Source organism: Balearica regulorum, chromosome 19, assembly GCF_011004875.1.
Source record: "Balearica regulorum gibbericeps isolate bBalReg1 chromosome 19, bBalReg1.pri, whole genome shotgun sequence".
Lineage (NCBI taxonomy): Eukaryota > Metazoa > Chordata > Aves > Gruiformes > Gruidae > Balearica > Balearica regulorum.
The window spans coordinates 9,197,114-9,224,260 of NC_046202.1; the positions used below are offsets into that span (position 1 = coordinate 9,197,114).

At 43.2% G+C, this 27,147-nt stretch overlaps 1 protein-coding gene across 1 annotated transcript in view; it reads left to right on the top strand.

Annotated features, from left to right (window-relative positions):
* SPNS3 (SPNS lysolipid transporter 3, sphingosine-1-phosphate (putative)) overlaps window positions 1–5,335 on the top strand; it is a 29,027-nt gene extending 23,692 nt beyond the window's left edge. The window contains exons 10-11 of the mRNA XM_010306014.2: window positions 1,355–1,453; window positions 5,168–5,335. Of these exons, the coding sequence (XP_010304316.2) occupies window positions 1,355–1,453; window positions 5,168–5,335 (267 nt within the window). The remainder of the gene's footprint in view (window positions 1–1,354; window positions 1,454–5,167) is intronic.
* The last annotated feature ends 21,812 nt before the right edge of the window (window positions 5,336–27,147 follow it).

A 27,147-nucleotide genomic window follows, 5' to 3' on the forward strand; every position in this document is an offset into this window, starting at 1 on the left:
TACCTGTTTTAATGCCCATTGATGGAGTTCCACCTACCCTAAAGATGTGCCATTGATGTTACTATTGTGATATAGCTACATCTTAGTGGTAGATAAATATTTTTTATATAATATTCTGAGGCATCTTTAAACACAAAGAATGATAATAAAACTCTAAGTTAAATGTGAGAGCAGGATCTTTTTTCTTCTAAACCCAGCTTGCCATGCATGTTAGTGTTTCCTTGAAGGTGGCTATAGAGCCACAATATAGGTTATATACTTTGTGTTTGTCTCTTGGTAAAACACCAGTCACACCATTAATTAGTGTGAGGCACCCTAAGTGATGTTCAGATCAGTTTCCAAAACATCAAGGTGGGAAATAGAGGACTGGGAGAATATTAAGCATTTTGTCTCTGATATGAGCAAGTGATTGGAAAACAAAGGTATGAAGGTTAAAATTGCTTCTGCTTCATTCTGACTGTGAATGCTTTTTCTGTAAATGTATTATTGAAAGAGAGAGACGCAAATTATATAGAATCATACTGTACTTCTTCAGGCACAGTTGATCTTCACAGCACAGACATAAAGCCCTTATTACCCCAAAATGACTATATTTGATTTTAAAAATAGTTCTAATCTGTGTGATGCTTTGCCGTGTTCCAGATGTGCACCACATCATCTTCTTCAATTTGTTATTTAAACTGTGTGCACTCAAAAGCATCATCATTTTGAGGTATTGTTACTAGACTAGCTATATCTCAGGTGCCATCCAGTTACGAGCAGCAAACTTCTGCCATCAAAGCTGTCATCAAAGCACCATCAGCCACCTTCTGGTCTGCCAGGCTGGGTCCCCTCCCTCTGTCTTCACACAGTCTGTAAGGTCTCAGCCAACATCCTTTATAGCTCTGGCAGCTACTTCAGGTTCCAGGTACCCCAGTCTCCCCCAGCAGTCTAGACCATGCCTGCTGACACAGTGTCATGAGAGATTTTTCTCAGAGGCTGAATCTCCTCATTAGTAAATCAGTACAACTGGACAGGTTACTGGCTGTTAACTACTGTTAGTTGTGTGGCCAAGTGAATCTGTACAAGCTGCTGTAAGTCTACGAATGGAGGCAGAGGAGTCATGGTTTTCCTACTTTACTGTCACTCCCCCTTGCATGTTGCTTTCTTGAATGTTTTTTTCCCCCAACAAAACATTCAGTGTACTCTTTTGCTCAGAATAACTTCTTTGACACCAAACTTGTAAACGGTATTTGAATATGAAATATATAAAAATGAATATATTAATCTCTCTAGGATGTTATGTAAGTAGTTGGCCATTCATGAGATTCATTCTGTTAACATTCATTCTCTTGTGGCTTGTGTTTTGTTTCAGTATGTTGTGACACCAGGACGGCAGTCTACAGCTATTGCTCTGCAGATTTTGGTGAGCCATTTGCTGGGAGATGCAGGCAGCCCATATCTCATTGGGATTGTAAGTGAATTCTTTGTTTATTGAGCTTTCTTTAGTGTAAAACATCTAGAAACTGAAAAACAGACACTCACAGAATTGTAGGCACTTCCTGGTCCCAAACTAGAAATTACTCAAGTTCGTGGCCTTTGTACTAGAATACAGAAAGACATTTTTCTAAACATTTTTACTTGCATGCAACTTCTGGTCCTGTGACGCTGCAGGTATGTAGAATATAATCCTATACGTATAGGTGTGAGTAGTTCCATGCAGTGTGTAAAAATTTATTTTGATTTTAAATTTGCAAACTCATAAATCTTTGAAGGCATACACTTTTGCACAGATAGTGTCAAGGGTATTGTACTTGGATTTAAGCACTTTCTGCTAAGATTATGAGGAGTTTCATGGTAATCAATCAAATACCATAAAACCTAAGAATCTAAGTTCAAATCTTATAGAATCATAGAATCCCAGACTGGTTTGGGTTGGAAGGGACCTCAAAGCCCATCTAGTTTCAACACCCCTGCCATGCGCAGGGACACCCTCCACTAGCCCAGGTTGCCCAAAGCCCCATCCAGCCTGGCCTTGAACACTGCCAGGGATCCAGGGGCAACCACAGCTTCTCTGGGCAACCTGTGCCGGTGCCTCACCACCCTCACCAAGAAGAATTTCTTCCTCATATCTCATCTGAATCTCCCCTCCTTCAGCTTAAGGCCATTCCCCCTTGTCCTGTCACTCCCTGCCCTTGTCACCAGTCCCTCTCCAGCTTTCCTGTAGCCCCTTTAGGTACCAGAAAGTGGTCTAAGGTGTCCCTGGAGCCTTCTCTTCTCCAGGCTGAACAATCCCAACTCTCTCAGCCTGTCTCCATAGCAGAGGTGCTCCAGCCCTCGGATCATCTTCATCGCCTCTTCTGGACATGCTCCAACAGGTCCATGTCCTTCTTGTCCTGGGGACCCCAGAACTGGATGCAGTACTGCAGAGGGAGGTCTCACCAGAGTGGAGTAGAGGGGCAGAATCCCCTCCCTCAACCTGCTGGTCACGCTGCTTTTGATGCAGCCTAGGACATGGTTGGCTTTCTGGGCTGCAAACGCACATTGCCGGCTCATGTTGAGCTTCTTGTCCACCCACACCCCCAAGTCCTTCTCCTCGGGGCTGCTCTCAATCCATTCTCTGCCCAGCCTGTAGTTGTGTTTGGGATGCCCTGACCCATGTGCAGGACCTTGCACTTGGCCTTGTTGAACTTCATGAGGTTCACATGGGCCCATGTCTCAAGCCTGTCCAGGTCCCTCTGGATGGCATCCCTTCCCTCCAGCGTGTCCACTGCACCACACAGCTTGGTGTTGTCAGCAAACTTGCTGAGGGTGCACTTGATCCCACTGTCCATGTCACCAACAAAGATGTTAAATAGCACTGGTCTCAGTACTGACCCCTGAGGAACGCCACTCATCACAGGTCTCCACTTGGACATTGAGCCATTGACCACAACTCTTTGAGTGTGACCATCCAGCCAATTCCTTACCCACCTTATCTTGAAGTTTGAAATCTTGTAATTAGTCAATGGTCTCTTGAAAATCAGAACAAGAGTGACTGCAGTGCTTCCCTTTTGATACTCCTTGGCATTCAAAGCTCTGGTCTCAACTTAACCTTGGGTTCCCATATTGCTTGAGACCTGATTTTTTTGCCGCTCCTACATTTACTTGGTCTTAGGTGCTTCTGGACAAAGCAGCCTAGTACTGTTTTCTCCTTGCAGTTCATTCGTTCTAGTTCCAGTGGATGATATCTGTCAGTGTTGTTTCCTTCCTTCATTATTTTTGATTTAAGACACAGTAATTCTGCACACAGTAGCTAACCCATCACCCACTTTGATTTTTCTGCTTGGACAGCATGGACAAGGGAGAGAGAGTGAGTCGTCATCGTTGTTGTTGCTTTAAAGTTTTGTTTATATGGAAGTTTATTTTAAGAAGATCACCTCAGGAATATCTGTTCTTTCTTTGTCACATTAACAGTGTTAGGGTTAGACAGGGCCAGACAAATGCCTGAGCCGTGCCTGCAGGCACAGCTGGTGCTGGTCCAGCCGAACAGGAGAATCCCCCTTGTCCTGAGCTGGGTGAAAACCGGAGTCTCAACTGCATAATCTGTCTGGCAGAGAAGACAGTTCTCTCTCACTGAGAGACTCCTCCTGCTGGCTCTCTTTTTTTGGCAAATGAAAAGATCACTTTGCTCATTGGTATGTATTATGAAACTACTGCCCTCACACTGCTTTGCTGTATGCATGGGGGAACATAATAACTGACATCCTTATGTCATGAAAAATGGCTGAAATGATATTCAAAAATGAGAGGCCTCTTCAAAGCTGAAATACGCCTTGTGCATTCTCCCTTCTTTGACTATTCTATTGATTTATGCTTCCTGCTGGAAAGATGAAAATATTTGTCTCTCTTACCCACTGTTCTCTACCATCTTTGAGGCTCAGGCGGAATTGAGGCTTCCTGCTGAATGTGCTGCTGCAGCTGCTAGTAACTGTGTGCAGAATACTTCTTATGCGGTACCTTGCATGCGGTTGCCTTAAATAGCAGCTAAACAAAAAGTGTGAAGGCCAAAAAAGCTTATACAGATGAGATTAACCTCAGGTAACCTTGCAACCTTGCAAAGAACAGACAATAAATCCAGGAGTAAAACTCCTCTATGTCCAAGTGGGGTCCTCTGCAATGAGTACAACATTGTCTTCTGGAATGCTTCTGTGACCCAAAATACCAACGCTGCCCATGTCTGCTGTGATTAACCACCGAATTTTCTGCATTCATGTCTTGCTGTTGTTTACTAACCTGCTTCAGCTGACCCTTTAGCTTAAAAATTGGCTGGAGAGTCAGGGAATAGTCTTTTTCAGAGTCTGGTTTTCTTCCCTCTGCACTCCAGAGATTTTCTTGCTAAGCATTTTAAAGTTAAATGCATCAGGTTTGTATTTTGGCTATTATGCTTGCTGTAGTCCCTAGGTTCCCATTTAGAGTTGATCTTGCTCTTATCTGCCTAAACTGTCATAAATAATCATACTAAACCCAGCAAAGGTTGAAGAGTCTCATATTTGTGTATTTCAAGTCACGTAGCGTATTGTAACCATCAAGAACAAATGTGGGAATAAAAATGACTGTATTCAACATTCATCTTTTTGTTTATGCTAAGAAGAGATTTTAAGTTCCTGGGTTAAGTATTGAATCTTATTGAGCTTCTTGGAATCAGCTTCTCTTTCTGTCTACAAAAATAAAATTCATGTGTATCATTTCTAGTTTTTACAGCCTCATCCTCCAGCCAGTGCAAAATGTGGCTGCCTGGCATCTTCTTCTTCCCAGTCCCTCATAGTGTCACTCCATGGCTCCTCAGATGCCTTTTGGCTCAAAAGCAGACTCCACTCTTGCCTCTCAAATTAATTTCCAGCTCTTCCCTTTTTAATGAGTGTTGCTGCTTGTGCCTGTATTCATGCTAATCCCCTGTTTCTATCCATTTGATGCTGTTTAGGGATGGATAAAGTTATCAAATAACATCAAGAAATGATAAAGGTCTGTCCTGTGCTAGCCATCTGGAGATGGGCTAGAAAGTGGTAAAATAAGTTAATGTTTACCAAACATTATAAACACTGGTTGCAGTATTTCCTACTCTTGTGACTGGAGGCACTGAAGGTATAAAAGAACACGAGGATGATGATGTTATCCCAGATTAATGACAGCCTTCTTCACCCCCTAGATCTCCAATGCTATCCAGGCCAAGAATGCTCACTCATTCCAGTGGAATTTCTGGAGCATGCAGTACAGCTTCATTGTGTGTGCTTTTGTTGGTGTCTTTGGAGGAGGTTTTTTCCTCCTGACGTCTTTCTACATTGAGGAAGATCGTAAGGAAGCGGAGCGGCTTTGAGGTTTCTATATATCTTTATAACTTTTAAATCTGTATCTGATTGCTTTCCTGTTTATACACTAGCCATCATATTGGCTCTGTAAAGTTAAAACATATATCTCTGCATGATGTTAATACCACGTTAGTTTCTATAAAAAAATAAAGGCAAAATCCCAGCAAAGTCTCAGAGTAAACAAACCTCCCATACTGAGCAAAACAGACTGCAGAACACACAAGGATCAGGGAAGTGCTATTAGTGACACCTTCAAAATCTGCAGTCTGTGGAGGTAACAGAAGAGCTTTACTGTAGGTAATGCACCACCACAGACTTCATGGAAGGTGTCGTTCTTTTTCTACTCTGGTCTTTCCGAGCCCAGGTAGAACCAGTCCTATCTTTCTCCCTCTTCCTTGGAAGAAGTCATATTCAAAGTGTGAAAGACTTAAAGAAAACCTATTGAATTGGACAGAACGCTGTCCTAAATCACCTGATTCTTACAACTTCCTTCTGCTCTGACTTGGTTTTCTAGGTACCACAAATGAACACTGTCTTTCAGATGCAGATGAATTCCGGGGCAAGATTCACAAAGAAGAAAAGAATGCCCTCCCCTTTTTCTTTCCTTTTTGCTTAATGAGATACAGCTAGAGAAAAGGCCAAATAACAATTCTTCCATATGGCAGAAAATCCTGCTTACTGACTTTTTTGGATGCTTTTGACTGTGAGTCAAAAATTGCTACTGCATTAGCATATGGCAACCCTCCCCCATCTGCAGAACAGGCAGGAGTATTCTGTGAGCTGGGGAGCTGCAAGAGGTGGTGTATAGAGCTGTCACAGGCACGTCTGCTAACCTGAACGAGACAGTAGCATTTAAGGCAGAATGGCTTGTGGAGATGAGGAAGGGAGGCCTATGAATTCTCAGCAGGGTAAGATTTGCCTGTAGAATTTGGAAAATGTAGGTAGTACAAAAAGTATTTTCAGTTGTCTGAAATGACCAGGAGAAGCAGAAACTATCAAAGTCAGTGTCAGATTCAAGAGTGGAGGGTTGTGATAATTTTATATGTAATATGTTAACGGTCTCTTTATAATCCTTGGAGGCTCTTAGGTGTATCCTCAGGCCTTGGGTAAGTATTTCCTCTCAAGAGTGAACAGTGGTAGCAGTAAAACCACTTAAATATAATGATCCATTTGAGCTCTTATCTCTAAAGTGCATAGGACTTTGGATGTGGTATCTCTTGTCATAATATCATGCCAGGTGCCGAACAGGACATGATTAGTGTGGCCAACCTTCATTGTTTGAAGTGGTGTCATTCCCAGCAGCACCTTAAAGCCGAAGCCTGAGGAAGATATTAGCAAGTGAATTGTGAAGTACTCTGAATCTTGCCTGAATCTCCCAGTAAATCATAAGGATCGTAAAGCGCACTATTCCTGTAATGACTGTGAATATCTAATGTCATTATAAATAGCATAATTCAGCAACTGCAGGTTTTTGTTTCTCCCTCTCTCTCCCTCATTTTTAAAAAATCTGTTCTGAAACCTGACTTAAACCCAGGTAGTGAAATTTGGCCAGAGCTTATGTCATTATGGGAAATAATAGAGAAACTTTTTTATGATTCTCAGTAAGAGTGTAATAATTGTTTTTAAAATAAAAGTTGGTATTCTGAAAGACTGAGCAACTTGTTCTGGTTGTGAAAACTGGGCAAAGCCATTATACCACTGACTTTTTGAAATTCATGTAGTGCCAGAGAACCCATGTCCAACAAGGGATTTTTACTATTGGATATGGCCACATCAGCTTGTAAAGGTCCAAAGTGCTTGTCTTAACATTTTCCAGACTACTTTAAGCTATCTGGTAGCAATGTTTGGATTGAAACCTCTTCTTATATTCGGCAGACCCAGTGAAATTTATAGCATTTGTCTTCCAGCTAGAGGGAGGACGATTCACTTTGCACTGATGTCTTATCATAGGATGAATTTGGGAGGTCTAAAAACATTCTTTAAAGCCTTCTCAATGCATTGCACACGTGAGGTTGGACTTGCGAGACCCTGAGATTCATCTGGTTCACTGTTACTGTCCCATGTGTGCTGTTTGACGATATCCACGTGGCTCTGTCAAACAGCTGCTTTGTCAGAAAGTTAAATTGTGAGATGAGGTGAAACTCTTCAATGCAATATATTGTACAGCAGTACCTGCCCTAGATACCATTTTCTGTTACATCACTTTATGCCCAGAAACTGGTAGAAGAGTTCTGTGAGAAGTGCACATCAGTATTTGAGGCCATAAATTTTGATGTTGTTTAATTCTGTGATATTTGCTGGTGACAACAGTGCCAGATTCTTCCTTAGTATTTTATCAAAATTTCTCAGAAGCTGCACAGAAGCCTACTGCCATGAAGATTTGCATTGTGCTTCAAGTACACAGTATATAGACATGTACATTATGTACAGCCTAATTCTGAAATTTGGAATATTGGTATTAGGTAATGATTTTATTTTGGTAAAGAATTGTAAGGTAACCTGATACTAGGAAAGGTGTTGAGCTTGGATTTACAGAGCTCTGAGGATCAGTAATAGAATCACAAGATTCTACCTCTGTTGCCAAACCCTAGAGATAAAGTTTGCAATCACTAAAATCATTGACATCTGCAAACCAGGTGCCCCCAGCACCACAGCTGATTCCTTGAAACGCAGGCAGCCAGGCCAAGATTTTGAGAATAATTTTCCCCATTATTCAGCTATGGTAGGTTTTAAGCAGCTTGAGAGTACTTCTCCATTGGTATGTTCATGATTTGCACTCTAAACAGATGATGTATTTATCACTTTTGTTAAGTCAGCATTAAATTCTTTTAAAAAAATAAATAAATCAGAAACTGTATCTAGAATACTGTGGAGGCACGTGTTTGACATATGAGCAAGAGATGCCAAATGCTCCTCTGCAGACGGTACATGAAGTCTGTGACAAACTCATTCCTACTCCTACTCTTATCTCCTTTGTGAAAGTCACTGCCTGGAAATTAGCAGGATCGCACTGACTAGTTCAATTCCAGCTTTTCAAATGCTTCTCTCTTTATTTTGTGAGGTAAGGGGAGAAGACTTCTATTTTTGTCAATTTTTTGTCTGCATTTTAGTAAGCCTAACATCCAAGCCAAGAGGCGGGATGCTCTGCGCTGTGCCCGGGCCCTGCTGGAGCTGCACTGTCCTCTGTCTTGCTGAGAACTGCTGACTTAGAGGTCATGCAAAGGTGCAGTGCCTGTGTGAAACAGCCCTGGGAGGCTCTGCCTCCAAAGCAGGGAAACTCTTTCCATCATCTCTTTGGCTCTGTCTTAAATAAAGGTAAAACTTCCTTACTAGGATATGTAAAAGGAGTAGAATTTCTTAAAATTGTTTGTATGTCTTGAATTTGCTTCTTAGCAGGTGGCACCAAATTCTGCACTGGAGGGGTCTGTTGTGCATTGTAGCTATTTAAGACCTCACGCTTTTTGCATGTCATCAAAAACCTGTATTAGAGAAAGTCATGGAGTCCTGTCATGCAGCCAGCAAAAGAACACACGTTCTCTTTAGGCATCAATTGAAATACCAGTTGTTTTCTATGGTTAGAAACTGGGTAGAAGTAAGAAAAAAGGCGGGGCTTAAAAAAGTTAATAAATTTGTCGCTGTATCTAGACTGGGAAGAGCTGCTGCTGGAAGCTGCTGGTCATTGAGATAGTTTGTTCTGCAGTGTTCAAGCTGCTTGGAATCTGTGTCCCTGGCATTAAATGAATGACAATCAAACAAGTTGACAAAACTGGTATCTTCTGGAGCTGTTTATGTGTTCTCCTCCTACTTTGAACATTTCTTCTTTGCTCTTTCCAACCAAAACATTGTGTAAGAGGCACTTCAGAACAGTTCCAAAAGGTGAGATTTTGTGAGTCCACTCAGGTAATGATTTTGATCTTTTCCTCCCCTTCCCTCATTCCCAAAGCAGGGGCAGGTGATTGGTACTGACCTTTAGGGCTGTTTATGTGGATATTTTTTTAAAGAAGTTTTAGAACTCTGCTTGGCATAAAAAATGCCTTCAGAGTCGTGATTATTTCTAGCTTCTGCTAAATGCCTGTGAAGGCATCACGTGGGCAGGACATGTCTAAGATACAACAGTACCATGGTGTGTAACTGCTTCTCCAGCGTGGTTCCTTCCACCAGTGACGTTGTCTGAGATATTGCTATTAGCAGAATTTTAATTGTCAAAGATGTTTGTGTTGGGTTTGTGTGGCAAGGTTTTGGTAGCGGGGGGGCTACAGGGGTGGCTTCTGTGAGAAGCTGCTAGAAGCTTCCCCTGTGTCTGATAGAGCCAATGCCAGCCGGCTCCAAGACGGACCCGCCGCTGGCCAAGGCCAAGCCAATCAGCGCCTCTGTGATAACATATTTAAGAAAGAGAAAAACAGTCAGAGGGAGCTTTTGCAGCCAGAGAGAGGAGTGAGAAGATGTAAGAAACTCTGCAGACACCAAGGTCAGTGCAGAAGGAGGGGCAGGAGGTGCTCCAGGCGCCGGAGCAAGATTCCCCTGCAGCCTGTGGTGAAGACCATGGTGAAGCAGGCTGTCCCCCTGCAGCCCATGGTGGAAGGATGAGGGGGTGTAGCGATTCCACCTGCAGCCCGTGGAGGACCCCACGCCGGAGCAGGTGGAGACACCTGAAGGAGGCTGTGGCCCCGTGGGAAGCCCGCGCTGGAGCAAGCTCCTGGCAGGACCTGTGGCCCCGTGGAGAGAGGAGCCCACGCCAGAGCAGGTTTGCTGGCAGGACTTGTGACCCCGTGGGGGACCCACACTGGAGCAGTTTGCTCCTGAAGGTCTGCACCCCGTGGAGGAGACTCACGTTGGAGAAGGCCGTGAAGGACTGTCTCCCGTGAGAGGGACCCCATGCTGGAGCGGGGGAACGATGAGTCCTCCCCCTGAGGATGAAGAAGTGGCAGAAACACCGCGTGATGAACTGACCGTAACCCCCATTCCCCGTCCCCCTGTGCCGCTGAGGGGGGGCGGAGGTTGAAGCCGGGAGTGAAGTTGAGCCTGGGAAGATGGGAGGGGTGGGGGGAGGTGTTTTTAAGATTTGGTTTTATTTCTCATTCCTCTACTCTGTTTTGCTTGGTAATAAATTAGATGAATTCCCTCTCTAAGTTCGGTCTGTTTTGCTTGTGATGACAATTAGAGAATGATCTCTCCCTGTCCTTATCTCGACCCGTAAGTTTTTTTTTCATTGTACCTTTTCTCCCCTGTCTAATGAAAGAGGGGAGTGATAGAGGGGCTCTGGTGGGCACCTGGCCCTCAGCCACAATGTTTTATGTAACTTTTTCCCTCCTTCCTTCCCAAGCAAGTAGCCCTGTGCACTGCTCCCGAAAGGGGGTTTGCAGCACCTAAGAAATCTTTCTGTACTGTGGCTGAAGGTGTGCAGACAGCAGATCACAGCTTCCAGGCTACAGATTGATATATTCTGTCTAGGCTGCTCCCTCCTAAGAAGATCCTGTGTTTTATTACTCTTTGCCCTAATCACTTGTGCAGCTGAATTGTCCTTTGCAAAATATTTTGCAGAACAGCTGGGATCCTTTTAAAATGCTACGGATGTAGTCATGGGTATCAAAAGCATCATTTAGCTTGGGAGAGAAGGCTCAGGGTTGCTGCTGTCATTCTGAGGGACCTGTGCTGAGACTGGATCGGTTATGACAGAACCAACCCTGATGGCTGTTTTACTGACTGATTCCTAACTCCCACTCAGAAGGCTTTATCACCTTCAGAGGTGGCCTGTGTCAGTGCTCCATCAACGAAGAATTGGCACTTCCACCCTACTATTCTACTGCAGAATAATTGGCTGAATTCTGTCTTGCTGTTCTCCCCTGCACTGGTCTTCCCTTCTACTCCTTCCATTGTCTAGTGACTCAAGATTCACCTAGTGCCTTTATCATGAGGTATATATGTCCTCTTGGTTTAGAATCTGTACAATAATTAACTGATTTCTGTTTGGAAAGTGAGCTAGAAAAAGTAGATACTGTCCACCTGACAATAGCGTAACATGAGTACAGAAAGGCCAGATCAGCCTAATTTATGCTGTAGCTGACATCATTAGTTTTTTCTTAGCGGTAGATCCATCATCTCTGCTTTTTACCTACATTAAAATGCAGATGCAGCATCTGTTGAAGTAAATTCTGAAATAACTAAGAAACCTAAAATTCCTCTGTTATCGCAAAGCCTTTATGTCAAAAGTTTTCTTCAAAGATCCTTCTGCTGTTCCGCAAACATTGTTCACCTCAGGCCTCCCTCCAGTACTGGGTTCTCCTACCCTGCGAGCAGCACTGCTCGTTACTGCTGCCCGGGCGGGTGGGTGACGTGTACACACCTTCCCCAGGACCTGGAGAGAAGCCTCCTCTTCCCTTGAGACACGCAAAACACACGAAGAAAGAACAATGTCTGTGGGTCCCTGCCAAGTTGTGCGGGCGTTCGAGTAGCTCGAACTGGCTGTATTCCATCACAAGAGAGGCACTGGGTTCATCTCCGTTCTATAATTATCTTCATTGTAATCCAATAAAGCCTTGGGAAGGTTCTTAGAAAGCTTTTTGTTTATAAGGAAACAAAGGTCGATATCTCTTGATCCTAATGCCATATAGCTGACCAAAATTGCATTGATCTCACTTTGTGTAATTTAATGTTTGCATAACTGTTTTGTTATTAGTATGTAAATTGACTACATGTCCTGCAGTAATGAAATGGCTGTAATTTTGAGAGATTAATGTAAGCACTGTGAAATCCCACTGCAGAAAGGTCCTTTGTAAAGGACAGTTAAATCTGTACTGGTTTGGAATGTGAGTGAACCCCAGAAGGCCTAACCCTGCCAAGGAGCTAGAGCAGGGCTCGAGAAACAGGCACCGTCGCCGTAAAGTCAGGATTCTATCAGTGAACAAACCTGACCTGGGCAGGACTTGGCTCATGCCGAGGTACTAAGATCTGACTTTATCTGGTCATATACTGTGGTGGATTTTTCCCTACAGTTAATATTTTTCTATATTATTACAAAAAATGCTTTTAAATGGAATTGAGAGGTAAATTCATGCATTCATGTATGCAGGTATAATTTTCTTTTCAGTACGTAATTTGTTGGGCAGTAGGTTTGAAACTGATGTAAAAAGGGTGAAGGTGACCGTTTTTGAAAGTACTGACTTCAAGCTAGCTATTTAATTCTGTCATAACATACCCTAGTAAGTGGCCTGGCTCTTTTCTTTCTTCATTCCCTTTTTCAAAGAGCCTCGCATCCCTCTGTTCCTAATAAAGGCGGTCTGAGCAGCTGTGTGTTCAACACTGAAGAAAATCAGGCCATTTACTTAGAAACTTAATTATGGGTTTAGAAGCCTAATCTTAGGCACCTCAGTTTTGAAATCTGAAAGGCATTTTTTTTCAGGAATATATGCTGCTAAATGAAAACATCACTTAAAGAAATGCAGGTCTGTGACTACTTCTTAATCTTCAATCTGGTAGTTGTTGCAGCTGTTAACTTCTTCATAGGTTTTTGCCTATATAGTTTACATTTTCAGTGAATGAACTTGCTCTCTGTGTGTATTGACCACCCACTGCAGAGGAGATGTCACTGGAACTAGTTTGTCAGAGATGGGAGCAGACAGAGCTCTAGTGAAAGAGGACATGAAGTGAAAGAGGACACCTGAGTTCTTGCTGAGAATATTTCCTCAGTAAAACTGGGTGAAAAGATGTTTCTTCAACCCATTTGGATACCTCTGTGGATTCACCCACAGGTAGAAGAATAAAATGTGCATCACAGACTCCCTGTCTCTGATTTTTAAGAGCATTGCAGGGAGAAGGCCTTGTGGTGTGACGGAAGAGGTACGTGGGCATGAGCACAGAGCTGAAGAGGAGAGGTGATTGATGGAAAATGCTGGTTAAGCAATCCAGTTCTTTTTATAGTAAACATATTAGCCTGGATTTTGTACTAGGAATGGCTAGAGGTGGTTCACCTAGGGACGGTTAATGGCAGCTAGATGGTGTTTAAGCAATATCTTATCCCAGCAAATGATGTTCATGAGCTGATTTTTAGCACAAAATTTTTCCCTCTGCAAGCCAGCAGTCTCTCTTAGTCGTCCCTCCAGTTAATCTGGGTAACCCAGGGTCATTCAACGGGAATCGCATGGTAAGCTCCTGAGCAAGGAAATTATATTTCTTTGGCCCTTTGTTTGCCTGGAAGTCATGGAGGACAGAGCTGCTTGCCTGATCTGTACGGTGAGGAGGCATAGCTCCTAAAGAAAACGGCAGTTCTATTTTTAGAAATGTTTTAATTGGGCATCAGATACGCATATGTCCAACCTATTAACCTGGTCACACTGTGTGGTCTGATCCTCCTCTAACAGCATGTGATTAAATGTGATTCATCATCATCTCTGCTAAGCACATGCAAGTGGGAGAACGTTGGTAGTGAAGCAGATGCATTATTTTCACACCAGCTGCTTTCTCCTGTAAATTTAGTTGGTATTGTTAAACACTGCCATGTTGTCGCGGGGGGTCTGTGTCTCCTGATTTAGTGTGATGACTAATGGTCTTCCCTGCACTTTGCCAGAGGCTCAAAGAGCTTCTGGAGAGGGCAAGACTGACAGAAACCACAGGACTGAGGTGTGGACATCAGTGGCTTTGAAGGAAGGCGATTATCTCTGGCTGGGGGAGAACATTTTCATGCTTACTGGGGTTGCCTGGACTTGCCAGCTTTATTAAGGAACTTTTATCTTTTTTTAAAGGGCAAGGTATGGGAGGAAAGGGGAAAAATTTGGATTTGCTGATATTCCATGAAAAGCAAATGTTTAACCAAAAGAGAATAGCTTGTTTAAGTGAAGACAGAGATCTAGTAGGGAGCTTGTAACTGCCTAGAGAAGAGGTGTGGCCACAGGATGGGTCTGCTTCTACAAGTGATTGGCTGTGTTGTGATCCCAACAATTCCAGAGCAGGCTCACTCCAAGTAAGTGCATTTCACTTCTTGAGTGTTGCAAATTTGCCTTAAAACCAAGCTGAGCTGCCTACGTTAAGGTGCTTGGTTTTCTGCCTGATGTGAGAAATGTCTGCCCTCCGATGGTGCTGCAGGAGTGCAAGAAAAGGATCCAAACGTGCCTCCTCCGCCACCTCCTCACAGCCTTGAGTCTTTGCTCCTAATGGCCCTGGAAAGCCAGAGTTAAAACGCATTTGTTCTGGGGCAGCATTCAACAGAGGGGCTGTGACATCTGATTCCAACGAGCACCTGCACATGTCAAACATGTTGTAGATCCTGAAGGCATTGGAGATTGCCAGAGACAGTTTGAGCTGTTTGTATTTTCTTCCTAGATAGGCTTTGCTCCGTCCTATCCTCCACTGGCCAGAGGCGGTGCAAGGGATAATGAGGGATAACGTTATTCTTTATCTTCAGGCTTCTTTCCAGTCCGAGATGCCTCACTCTTCCGATGTCAGCTGAGGAAGGGTAAAGGTGCTTGACAAGCGCACACCGGAGACAGGTATGTCAGCCTCCTGTAAGGATGTGTCTTCGCTTTTTCTCTCTCTTACACCTTGGAGTCATGGCTATAGGAAATGTATTACAGTGGCCAGGGAGTGCCGAGAGCCCAAACCGAAGCTGTCGTCCGTGTGAAGGTAAGACCCACCAAGGCTGGACGAGAACTGGCACTTAGCAAGGCCCTGAGTCAGATGGAGGAGGGCTGGCAGGCCCTGCAGAAGAGGAAGCAGTGGAGTGGGGCACCAGGAAGCAGCTGGCAGTGTAGGAAGAGACGAGTAGTAATGGGAATGAACAGGAGGAGGAGGAGGGAATGAGAAATGTCCTTGTTCATGCACTGATATCCAGCATCCCATTCAGCAACGATGACATTAGGATTTCAAAGAAATGTCCAAAATAATTTGTACCTTTAAGGGATTTATTTTAATTCTTTATTAAATAGGGGATACGTGTGCATTTTCTCCTCTAGCCCAGTGTTTTAATAGGCTTACCTTTAGCATCACCCTGTGGGCTCTTTACTTCTTCATTCCAAATCTTCTATGTGAAGTTGTCTCAGCAGATCCAATCAGGTATATTTCATTGCTCAACAGTAGAGAGGAAATGAATTTTCTGATGAGGGGAAAGCACAGTGAATAGCTTCATTCTCCTCCCCAATACCATCTGCAATCAGTTTTGTGCTGCAAATGAAGTCAACGTTTTCCTGGGTCAGAGGTGGCTAATTATTCATAGCACTTTCATTTCCAGCAGTAGAGTCATCATAAGTCTGCCAATCATCATTTTAACGATTCCGTGTTTGGTTTACTTTGCATCGCTCTTAGGTTCGCAAGCCTAGCTGCTATCCAAACTTGCACTGTTCTTTGTTGCTTTTCCTGGGCTACTGCCAGTAGTTCTCTCAGCTTCTGAAGAGACCGACAAGAGGGCTTTGGTTTTCTCCCATCTTAGGAAGTCATATCTGTTTAAAAGAGAATGAAATGGGAAGGAGGGAAGAATATAACACTCAGTTCATTTGTAACTAGCCAAAAAACCCCAACTGAGTAGTATTTCACTGAGATGGATCAGTGTCATCCATGGTTTTTTTTAACGGCCCTAGAACCCCAAAGCCCAGAGAAGTGTATTAGTCAAGGCTCAGCTGGGATTGGAACTTGACTGTCTTAAGTCTTAGGCTGGTGTGTTCCTTGCCAGTGCTCAGCACTTCCCTGTGCTGAGTGCCCAGAGCTCGCGCATTGCAGCAACCGCAGGTGGGTTTCCCGTGTCCTTTAGGCTCATCCCTTGCAGTTTTGCCCCTGGATTTACAGCACTGTTCCCAACACAGACTAGAACAGTAACTGCGCGTCACTGCCCATTTGCTGCGGCAAATTGGCTGATGCATTGGTAGGGATGGAAACCCAAAGCAACTACGATCCAGCCTGGCATTTTCAGGTAGCAGTAAGGTTCTCTTTGCACAGATCTGTTTCGAAAGACTTTAAGAGGGCTCCAAAGTAGATGCTGATAATTAAAATGCTAATTAAAAATGTTCCCAGTGGTATTCACTGATAGTGTTGCCAGAGCAGGTGAGATTTCAATTATCTTACTATTCCTTTTAGAACTAGAAAAACATCCTGCAATGAGTTAAGATGGAGTACCTAAGCCACAGTTATTTCATAGCATTTAAGTGCTGACTTTCCTCCAGATTTCTTCAGTTTCTCTTTTTCATATTTTAAGGAAAAAAAAAAAAAAAGTTTGTTCTGACAATTCCAAATGTACAAAACAGCCACCGAGGAAACCTGAAGCCTATCAGCCTCACGGGGGAGTGAGCGAAGCCACACACGTCTTCCACCCAGATTGCTGCGTGAGACCACCTCCCCGTGTTTACCTGCTGCCCTTGCTCAGAGTGGAGCTGGGGAGAAGACTGTTCTGGGAACAACAGTCCCCAGGTCAGCAAAGGGACATCTTCAGATCTTCACAGAGACTAAAGCTTTCAAGCACTCAGTTCTTACAGCCAAAACCAGCAGAAAACAGGTGAGTTTTCTCAGGAGGGCTCACCACTCTGCAGTTTTAATTGGCAGGAATTTAAACATGCTTAATGCTGTAACTTAAAAGTAGGACATGGCACGCAAAGCCAGGATGATAACAAAAAGAGAGCTGAAGATGGGAAAATCCAAGGGGAGATGAGGGTTAGAGGCAGAGAGCGAGGATCCGCAGGAAGGAGAAAAGGGGCTGCCGAATGTCTGGTTAGAAGATGTGCTCTAGTTGGGTAGAAAGCTATTGGCTTTCACCCAGGCATGCCAGGACAAAGATTCAATGGCTCTGTTTCTTGAGCGTAGTGACCTCTGTAACTAGGGGATGTGGGAGTTTCACCAATTTTTATTGAGTAGATCCTGTACCATGAAGGATGTGAATGGGAATTCTGTCTAGCATGGTATGTAAATTTAAATTTTAGAAAAAATGAATTTTCTGTAGCCAAGATGAATCCGGCTTTCAGCCTTCCTCTCAGAGGGTATCTGTAGTGCCAGATGAAGCATTTTCTGAACCAGCATCTTTTAATGGTGTCGTGTCCATCAGGTGGCGATGGAAGCTAATGATGGTGTATAGGAAAAGCATTCAGGAAGGATTTGACAGATGAGGAAGGAATGTAAGAGTGGACAAAAGTGAACATATGCTAAACCAGTGTCTGAAGCTAATGTGATGTAAAATGACTCAGGCTAATGAAGCTTTTAATGAAATAAATTTCCGCTAAACTCTACCTGGAATACTGCACTGCCTCTTCCTTAGATCAAAGTAATTTGTATTCCTCTGGTATTTATATGTAACAGTGAAGAACGTTATAATTGTTATCCAAACATTGTTTTACTTCACACCTTGCGATAACCCCAGGCTGTGTTTGTCTTTTTAAAAGTATTGTGTCTCTGACACCTCTTTTTAAAATTGTGTAGTAAGGTTGGAGACAATTTAGGTCTGTTTATAAAATCAGGGTGTTGTTATTAAGTGTATGTTACTGGTTGCATTGTAATTTTACGGGTACAGTACTAAGAAGATAGCTGGCCTTGAGGCAGTGGAGTAGCTGTAGTAGTAAGATACCCCTGTACTCCGTGACCCACAGTATGGCAAGTGACAAATGTGTATGCATCGCTCACACGCCAGAATTACCCAGCAGAGGTAGTTCCTGGAGGGTTGGGACCCCCAGCTCTGAAGAGGAGACAAATAAGAGTGAAGGGGCGGCATTTGTGCAGTGCCTGAGAGAAAAAAGATTCTCTAAAACTTCGCTGCTCTATCTCCACAACAACGACGCATTTACAGGATTCACCCAACCTCCTTCATAGTAAAGGACTCATCAAAGGATGAAATCACAGGCGGCTATGAAGTTAAAATCCAAGCTGTTTATTTTGTCCTTCCACAATTGGCTTGTGGAACTCCACTGTCCAAAACTATCGTAAGATTTCTTGAAGCAAAGCATTGCCCACCACCAAAATAAAACCTTCCTATGTACCAGCAGTACTGAGAGGTAACTACAAAGACACATTTCCAAAGGTTTTGGTGGGCAACAAGAAAAAAATCTGTGAGATGAACAGCAGTTACTTTGAAATTTCTTAGGGAACGGTTTTATTACAAGATTTGACTAGTTTTAAACTCCACACAGTGTTTCTTGCATTTTTTCCTGAAGTAACCCAGGCTGGTCCCTGATGGAGGCACGATATTAGGTTTTTGCTGATCTGATCTGATAACATTACTCCTGTGTCTCCCCTGATTGAAGATGCTGCCAGAATTTCAGTGGAAGCAAGATTTTTTTGTTAATATCTGCAAAAAAGTGCTGATACACAGCAATGATGTACAGTTTGAGACTAATATTGAATTGTCATGGTCTAGTTGGACAAGGTGCAAGATCTGACTTTAAATGAATCTGACACATCAGGAGTACAGGGATTTAACCACTGGAAAACTCACCGCACAATCTCCAGGAGCCACCTAAACAAATGCAGTTTTCCAAAATATTTTGTATCTTCAGCTGAGATTGTTACACTTTTGGCCAACATTCCTACAGGATGGATAGACTGTTCAGAGTAGTTTGGAAAATCTGGTCACTTACTAATTGCGGGGGGGCGGTGGAGGGAACTGAGTCTTGACTGTTGCTTCCAAGCAGTTGGAGCTTGAGAGAAGCTCACTCTTACTTGAGTTTTACACAGTGCTCAGAAAGGCCATCTGTCTTTCCGTGACAGCAGAAGGGACGCAGGGAACACAGAAAAGTGTCTATTGGCCAGACACAGCCCCTGCTTCTAAAAAATCTAGTGAAAATCAGCTTTGGAAGTATTTTTTTTAGAGCTCACTGGCAACAAGCCCATTTTCTGTACTACAAGAAGAAACACACATTAAAGGACACATGTTGATTACTTTAAAAAATAAATATAGTGACCTGAAGTAGAAAGGGAATTACTTAAGCGGAGAGATGAAATATGAATGAAGGTTCATTTCCAGGTGGCTGGAGTGCACCTCAGTCTGTAAGAATAAACAATCACCGTGCAGGGAGACTTGCCAAAGCCAGCAGAGGTGTTCACTGAACACACTGGTTAAAAAATAAGAGTCTTGATCTGCTCCATGGTGAAAAGACTTGTACTGATAAGAGGCAAAGGAAAAAAATCTATCCACCTGCTTTTAAAGAGAAGACACTAAACTGGCTATAAGGGCATGAAATAGCTACACACTCCTAGCAAGCTAAGGGTGGTGGTATTTTAACATCACTGTGTGAGTCAGCCTGTCTGTCTCTCTCCAGGGTAGGAATTACTCACCCGTGTGATAAAGTCCTGGTTTAACTCCTGGCCTAGCTCTGCTAGAGCGGCAGCTCTGAGTTCTCTATGTCCCTGAGAAGCTCCCACTGAGAGACAAACAGTGCTTTTATTACAATACTTCTCCTTAAAACAGCCAGTCACAGCACTGCTAGCCAAAACAGTTAAGTCTGTCATTTAATTGCACTTCACCTCCAAAGCATTCCATGAGAATTAATAATGTTACATTACGTTTGTTCAGCAGAAACCAGAAGAGGGACGTTAAACTCCTGTTGTAACATCCATGCCCATTTCAAAATCCCAATCTCTTTGACATAGTAGGGGAGTAGCAGGAATGGGTATTCAACACTGATCTCTTTGCAGCAAAACTGCTGAAACCAGAAGTGTTGCTTTAATACATACATTACATCTTCTACATACTTGTAAACTCTATCCTGGGCTCTGTGCTTTGCCCATATTTAGTGTACCTTCATCAATTACTTTGTGTTGCATTTCCATCACTCCTATTTTAAAATTTTATCAAACACACAATCTTGTCAAATATTAACTTTGTGAATGTTTTCCAAAGGGACACAGTGTTCAGACATCCTTACTTTCCAGTTTACAAATGCTCTGAATGTTACAGGTGACTTTAATTATGCTGATTACTCCTTTAATAGCAACCATGTGTTCTCTCTCATTTTAAATTAGACCATTCCAAGCTTACTTCAGTCTTGTCCTAAGTACAGGTAGTCTTGTAAGAACTCACAGGGTTTTTAGCTAGGTTTCTCTGTTGTTTTCTGTTTGCCTGCCTCCCTTTGCAGCAAATGTTTTACTGTAAGTGACGAATACTTTAGTGCAGCTAATGCTGCTTTGTTTAGGAAGCATTTCTGGTTTGTCGTGCTCAGGATATTACCAACTAGAGTCTCCACAACAGGTATGTGTTGGGATGCTCAAGGCTGGTTTTAGCTATACTGAAAGTCAAACAGCTTCAAGCTCTCAGCTGACTGACTGCAAGAAGGTGTAAGAAGCATTACAGAATGAGGAACTGTCCTGGGGGGTAAGAAAAATAAAGCATCCTCTGGGGGAAGTATCTTTGTAGCTACAAGAAGACTGCTGACTATAGAAGGGAAGCTTAGCAATGATGTTGGTAAGTTCTTGTTTGTTAACTACGCTTGGATGAGTTGTTGGCCTGTGACTAACCCATCTTGGGTACAAGAGCTGAAGATAAACTGCACGACTGTCTGTGTGGGAGGTGACCTTACTGGTGTTTATACAAGAAAAGTGCAATGGTTTGTGTGTGACCTCTGCAACCTCAGGGGTGTTACTGGTTTCTGTCCCCCATCGGACTGGAAGCTCTCTTTGTCACTGCTTGCAGGGTCTCGGAGGAGCCTTCCCTTAGGTAGAAAGGCTTGGAGTCAGACATTGCTTTTACTCTCAGTTATGTTCTCTTTATGTCTAGCGTTAAAGTAATACCTAATGAGTAGTACAATGAAGAGGAAAACTAATATGCATCTTGCATGGATATGCAATCAGTTTGGTATTTGTCAGCTAAAAGAGTAAACTCTATGCAGTGCATTTTTTGTCATCTACTTGCTTTACGTGACCACATCCATGCCCACCTGTAAGGGGGCTGGCTGAATGCGCCTCGCCACCGCCCTCGGCTTTGCAGAGCATGGCGAGTGCTGGCTGTTCATCTGGAAGGGGTGTCAAACCTTAGCTGCTGCGCTCGTGAGAGCTGCTCGCTCGGTCACACCCGTACTGTCACGGGTTGCCTCCTCCTGCCACCGGCACGCATGGAGGTCTGAGCGTGTTTTCCTGGCACACAAAGTCAAATGTTGTTGACTCCGCAAAGTCCTAATGTCATATGAGAAATGACGATATTGGTGCTGAACCAGGAGACCTAAAAATGTAGAAACCACGTAGGTGTGGAGAGATAGCAACTGTGTGTTTACATGTGCATATTGTACCTGTGGTCTGCAGTGTGTCCTTTGTAAGACTTGATCATGAAAACTATATTGGATCACTTGGCTGATGCCAGATTGTTTCCTATAGTCTCTTTTCCTTAAATGTCATGTCTGCTTATAGCTTTTAATTATCTGAGTTAAGTGTATCTGTAGTTTTAGTAAACAGCCTTGTGGATTTCGCCATGAATTTATTCTTTTCCCCGATACTCATCGTTCTCGTATTTTAATGTTGTCACACAACTCCTATGTGTTAACCTAAATATTTCCACATATACCTTTCAAACCCTTCTAGTTCTCCCTTGATAACCAATCCCTCTAGTCCTTTTAATTACATTTACAGTTTGCGTATTTAGTTTGTCTGTGCTGCTATAGAACTGTCAGAGTTTTCAGTGGCAATCTTCCTTGGCCTACAGCTATCAAACCAGCCTGCCAGCTTCCCATCTGCTAGGGGAGCTCTCCTGTCACATGTAGATCACTGTCAATAGGCTGTGTGCGAGAATTAGATATTGCCTGAAATCCTTGTTTGGCTGACAAGCCCATTTTCTGTAACATCTTGTTTAACTTGTGCTGTAAGTGACATTATCTAAATGAGAGTACATCACGTGACTGAAAGCACTGCACGCTACATATGGCACAGCCTTTGTTTAACTCTGTTTCCTCCCCAAAGTACTTTTCTAATAACTGACAGGCGGTTGTGGTGGGTTGGGGATCTCTTCTCATGCAGAATTTTTTTTCCCCCATGTGATTTACCAGGGATTTGCTCTGAGCATAACTGTCTGTAATGAAGCACACGCACACCAAAATGCTGTTGCTTATGACCGCGAGGTCTTTGAAGGTCAGATAACGACCCCCACAACACAGAAAGAAAACAGGATGTTTCCCAGCTCCGTAAGCTCTGGGTCCCCTGTGCAATACGAGCAGCTTGTGCGTACTCTCCCCTTGCGGAGCATAATACAGCGGCTGCTATACGTACTGCTTTCTGCTGACTGCCTTGGGATTAACCGGCAGAGCTGGTTGAAGAGAACAAGACGAAATAGCTGTGGCACAATAGCTAATCTAGTGTTGTGTATGTCTTGCTATGTAAGCCATTGCTGTAAGGCTCTCCTTTCTCTAATAATGATAATAGATAACTGGAGATGATGCTGTTTTCTACTTCATCTGGAAAGAGGACTTGAAGGCAGGTTTTCCCACGGTAACTCACTCAATGCCAGCTGATGCACGCTGCTCCATAGGTGCTGCTGTTTAATAGTAAGAGCGAAGATGATGCTGCTTACTGGGGAAATAGGCCAGAATCCAGGATTCTTGGATTTTTTTAAGACAAGCTACAAGTTTATTGTGTTTTTCTCACCTATTGGAGAAAGAGAATGCTTCCTGTTCAGCGGCATTACACCTGCTGAGAGTTTGCCAAGAGGTCCAATACGCTGCTCTAGTAGAAAGGGCTTCAGCTGCGGAATCTCTTATGGCCTATGTAAGGCAGATCCTCTCCAGGTAGAAGTACCTGAAATGGATTCCCATTTCTGGTTCTGCCATGGACAACCTATGTGAGCACTCTACATGTTGGTCAGTGTATTGAATGGAAAGATCATTTTGTGCTGCAGCACTATTCCCAGACCTTGGCAGTGGGGAGGCAACATCTTTAATCTTCATGTAAGTTAGCTGGTTGCAACAAACCCAAGCTTCTCCTAAAATTTATGTCAGGTAAATGCTGAAAAGTAAACTTTACCAATTGTCTAGATTTAAATTAAAAAAAAAAAAAAAAAAAAGACTTCAAACCATGCTATTATCAGGCAGTGAGTATGGGTAGTAGAGCTGTTTCCCTAGCAGGTAAGTGATGTACAGCCATTAGACTCCGTTAAAAACTTCATCACTACACTGCTCATCTCATTTGTGTTTCTAGCAACAATCCCTGCAGTGAATGCCATCAGGACGAACGAAAAGACTCCCTTTAGCATTCATGTAGCTTTTGCAACTTCAAAGCCTCTAATTGTGCATTGCTGAGGTGGGTTGCCAGTCCTCTGAATCCTGCAGGGATAACGCTAACGTGTTTCTGTAGCAGATAAAGGCACCCGAGGCAGACACAAGTAGGAACATTCCCTAGGCATGTGTTTAATTGCTTTGCCCTGGATCCAGCTTAATTTTGCCTCTTATCATAGTGCCATAAATTAAGTATTGGAGATTTGACAGCTCCCTACTGGTCACATTTGTGTTGGTTTCAAAACCAGGGCAAAACAAGCGTGCCTTCTCTTAAGCTGATGGCTCTTGAAATGAGCTAGGCACCCCTATCTGACTGAAGGCTGCGACGGCATAGTAATTCGGGCGGGGTGAAGGGTGCTGGTACCTATCTTGCTAAGTTCATGCCATGCAAAGCATGATCTGATTGAGCTGTCAGCACGCAGACTGCTTCTTGCTCATCAGACTTTTCTTTGAACTCCATAAACGATTTGAAACAAGCTGCGTGAGAACAGCTCTGAGAATCTCAGATGAGTCTGGGCGCGCTCAAACTGCTGCATGTGCAGTGAGTTACAGCTGCAGCAGAAGTGCTCTCTGAGGTGCGTTGTTTACTAAACTTTTTCTATTACTTGCTAAAAATTCACTGCTTCTGTCAAACCTCTGGCCAGTGAGGGGAGTTGAAATGTCTTGTAGTGATCCCCAGCACCCAGGAAGATAACTGATAGTCTATCTGTTGGTGAAGTAGAAGCTATTTTGGGAAGCAGAGAAGTTGTGCTGTCTTGTTCATAGGAGTGCATCAGTGCCTGGTGCTGAAGGATCCCTAACCCAGGCTGGTGCCTCAGGGTACCACTGGGAAAGGGTAATAGCAGTGAATTAAAAACTGGAACAGTTACTTCTGTAGTCTTTCTCTAATGCTAGACTGATCTCTCAAAAGAGAAAATAAAAATTAAATTTGCATTCCAGACTTTGATTAAAAAGTGAGGAAACTGTTCCATGTCATGCATAAGCTTTTGTTGGCAAACAGTGCAAATGAGAATTGGATCAAATATCTTGATTTAACTTTGCTGTAATCATACAATCTCTGAAAGATTGCAGTGCAGCTTCCTTTCTCTTTAATGACTTGTTCTCTCTGCAGCAGCTTCTCTTTACACAGTAAGTCAGTAGTGCTGCTGCAAGACTGAACCAATTGTGATGCTTCATTAAATAAAGGCTTTGCTCATCAGAGAAATGAGATCACATGAAAGAGAACTGATTTCTCTCCTGAGCTCTCATGTGTAATACCTATTACTGCTTACTGACAAAATGCTGGACACTGCTCAAGGAGGTTGCTTCTGAAGCAGTCCAAACAATTCCATTGTCTGACATCGGCTTTAAATGTTATTTCCTGGAAAACATCTGAGCAATTTTAAAAAAATAAAATTCAATTTCAGGAATCATCAATGATATTCAAAAGGCCTGCTCAGGAAGGGAAGGGCTGACATTCTAGAGCACAGTTCAGCACACCATTCTTGTGGATTTGTCTTTTCGATTTAAGCAAAACTTTTTTCTTTAAATTTTTTTTTTAGTTTTAAGTTTCTGAGATTAACTCATGGGTGAAAGCTAGCCTTGACCCCTGCCTAAAGAGGATCTAGGGCCAAATCTATGGTCAAGAGGAGAAATATCCCTAGTTTGAACCAGGATTTTCTGCCTAGTACCTTAGCTAGTGGTTAAGTGGCTACTTTGGGTTGAGGCTGCTTTGTTGGCACTGAAAGGCCTTGGGTTTATTTCAGGTCAGGATGGAAGCCAACATGCAAATCTTGACACTCGTGAAGCTGAATTCCTGTGTAGTTAATGACGCTGGGTCTCTGCTTAGAGGCAAATGCTACTGACTGTTGGAGTGGTCTTATTATTTCAGTAGATTAAAAAGAGTAAAAAATAGATGATCTAATCCCGGGTGCATAGAGAACCACCAACACAAGATTGAATACGTCACCGCCTGCACTACCAGAAGGAGGTATCTAAATAGTTAACAAGAGACTTCCTCCTTTGTGGAATATGTGTGTGGTGTTAGCGTCTGTATGTGCCCTTCTCTTCAAATCAGGAAGAAATTCATACCTGTCAGAGCATTTATTGTGTCATGAGTTTATTGTACCTTCAATTCATGTTGAATGCTGCCTGTCCAGCACACCTGTGTCATTTTTAATACAGTAGTTAATAGCAGTTTAGGGGAGAGTGCGCACTCTTCAAAATATGCCCACCCCTCTAACTGTGGTTTGGAGAAAGAACACACCTTTTTCTAAGGCTGTATTATCTAATGATGATCTACTGCAGGTTTTCTTCTGTTAAGCACCTGGACTTCAGTAGCTTAAAGGTCTGACCTATTTTGCTGTTTACAAGCCTTCTGATATCTGCTCCATGCATTTTCACAGGAAGCTGTAGGAGTCATTATCAAGAGCGCACCAGTTGTGTTTGGCATCAGTGTGATGAAATGTCTTTTCCATTACCCTAAATAGTGCCAGGTATTTTCAATAGCGTAGCACATGGAAAATCACCTTTAAAGGATCTCTAACTGCAAACCCTCTGTGGTGAGTTTGGAGGGTGGTATATTTTTCCCTATCACCCTTGGAAAATTTGAGATTGTTAGAAGAATTAACAATCTAGAGTTGCTGTTGATTTGTCATGCTAACGGTGATTGGCTTCAGTTTCACAGAAGAGCTGGGCTTAGTAATGCTTCCTCTTGCACACAGCAAGTATTTTCCTTGATCTTTATGACTTCCAGTGTGCTGGAACATCTAGAAACTCTTGAGCTTTTTTCCTATTACTGTTAAACTTCTGCCTTCCTACGAATCTGTGCTTGTGAGCCTCAGGGGTTTGCAGGAGACTTTGATGTTGAATGTGAGGACACTTCTCTAGCCAAGCTCCTCTCTTTGGGTACTTCTTGCTCATCAGCAGATGGTAGCTGTTGGCCTGCACTGTTGGACTTAGGCCTTTACCAAGCGCTTGTGCTCATCACATGCAGGTTGCTTTCAGAGGGAGTAAGACAGAGCGCTGTCCTGAAGGGAACAGAATAAAATATAAATGAAGCAGATGGCACAGCAGGAAGCAGGCTGAAAGCTCAAGATGGACCAATGTGCTTTGGAGGGCTGCCTGCTGACTAATGAATAGCCAATCTAGTCATAGGGAGGGCTGCTCTCCCCTTCTCCAGAGCACAGAGTATTTACTTCTTCAAACACATTTAAAGAACAAAGTTAGATGGAAATACCTCCCGTTCCCTTCTGACACAGGCTTATCGCAGCCTGCCTCCGCTTGCTTCTCTGTGGGAAAGGCTGCTCTGCCAAGATTGCACCACACCGATGTAAACTGATGTTATATCACACTGTCAGCCAGCAAACAAAACCAGTCTGTGTTGTACACCTCTATCGTACATCTCGCCTTGCAAACAGGGGAAAGATGTGGCCTGGTAAAAGTCAAATATACTCTCATATCTAGTGCGATACAGTATCTGCCTGAAGTGTTTAACAGCTAAGAACACAAAGTTTAGTGCTTCATTCATCATTAATAACACCCGAGGGGTTTCAGGGTGTTTTGGCAATGGAATGATGTATTGTCACATACAGGATACAGCGTTAGATCCAGTCTGGATTCCTAGACAAATGTGTGCCTGTCCTAAGATTGTGACATAAAGCTGCTTTTGTTATAGAAGAGAGAAAGAA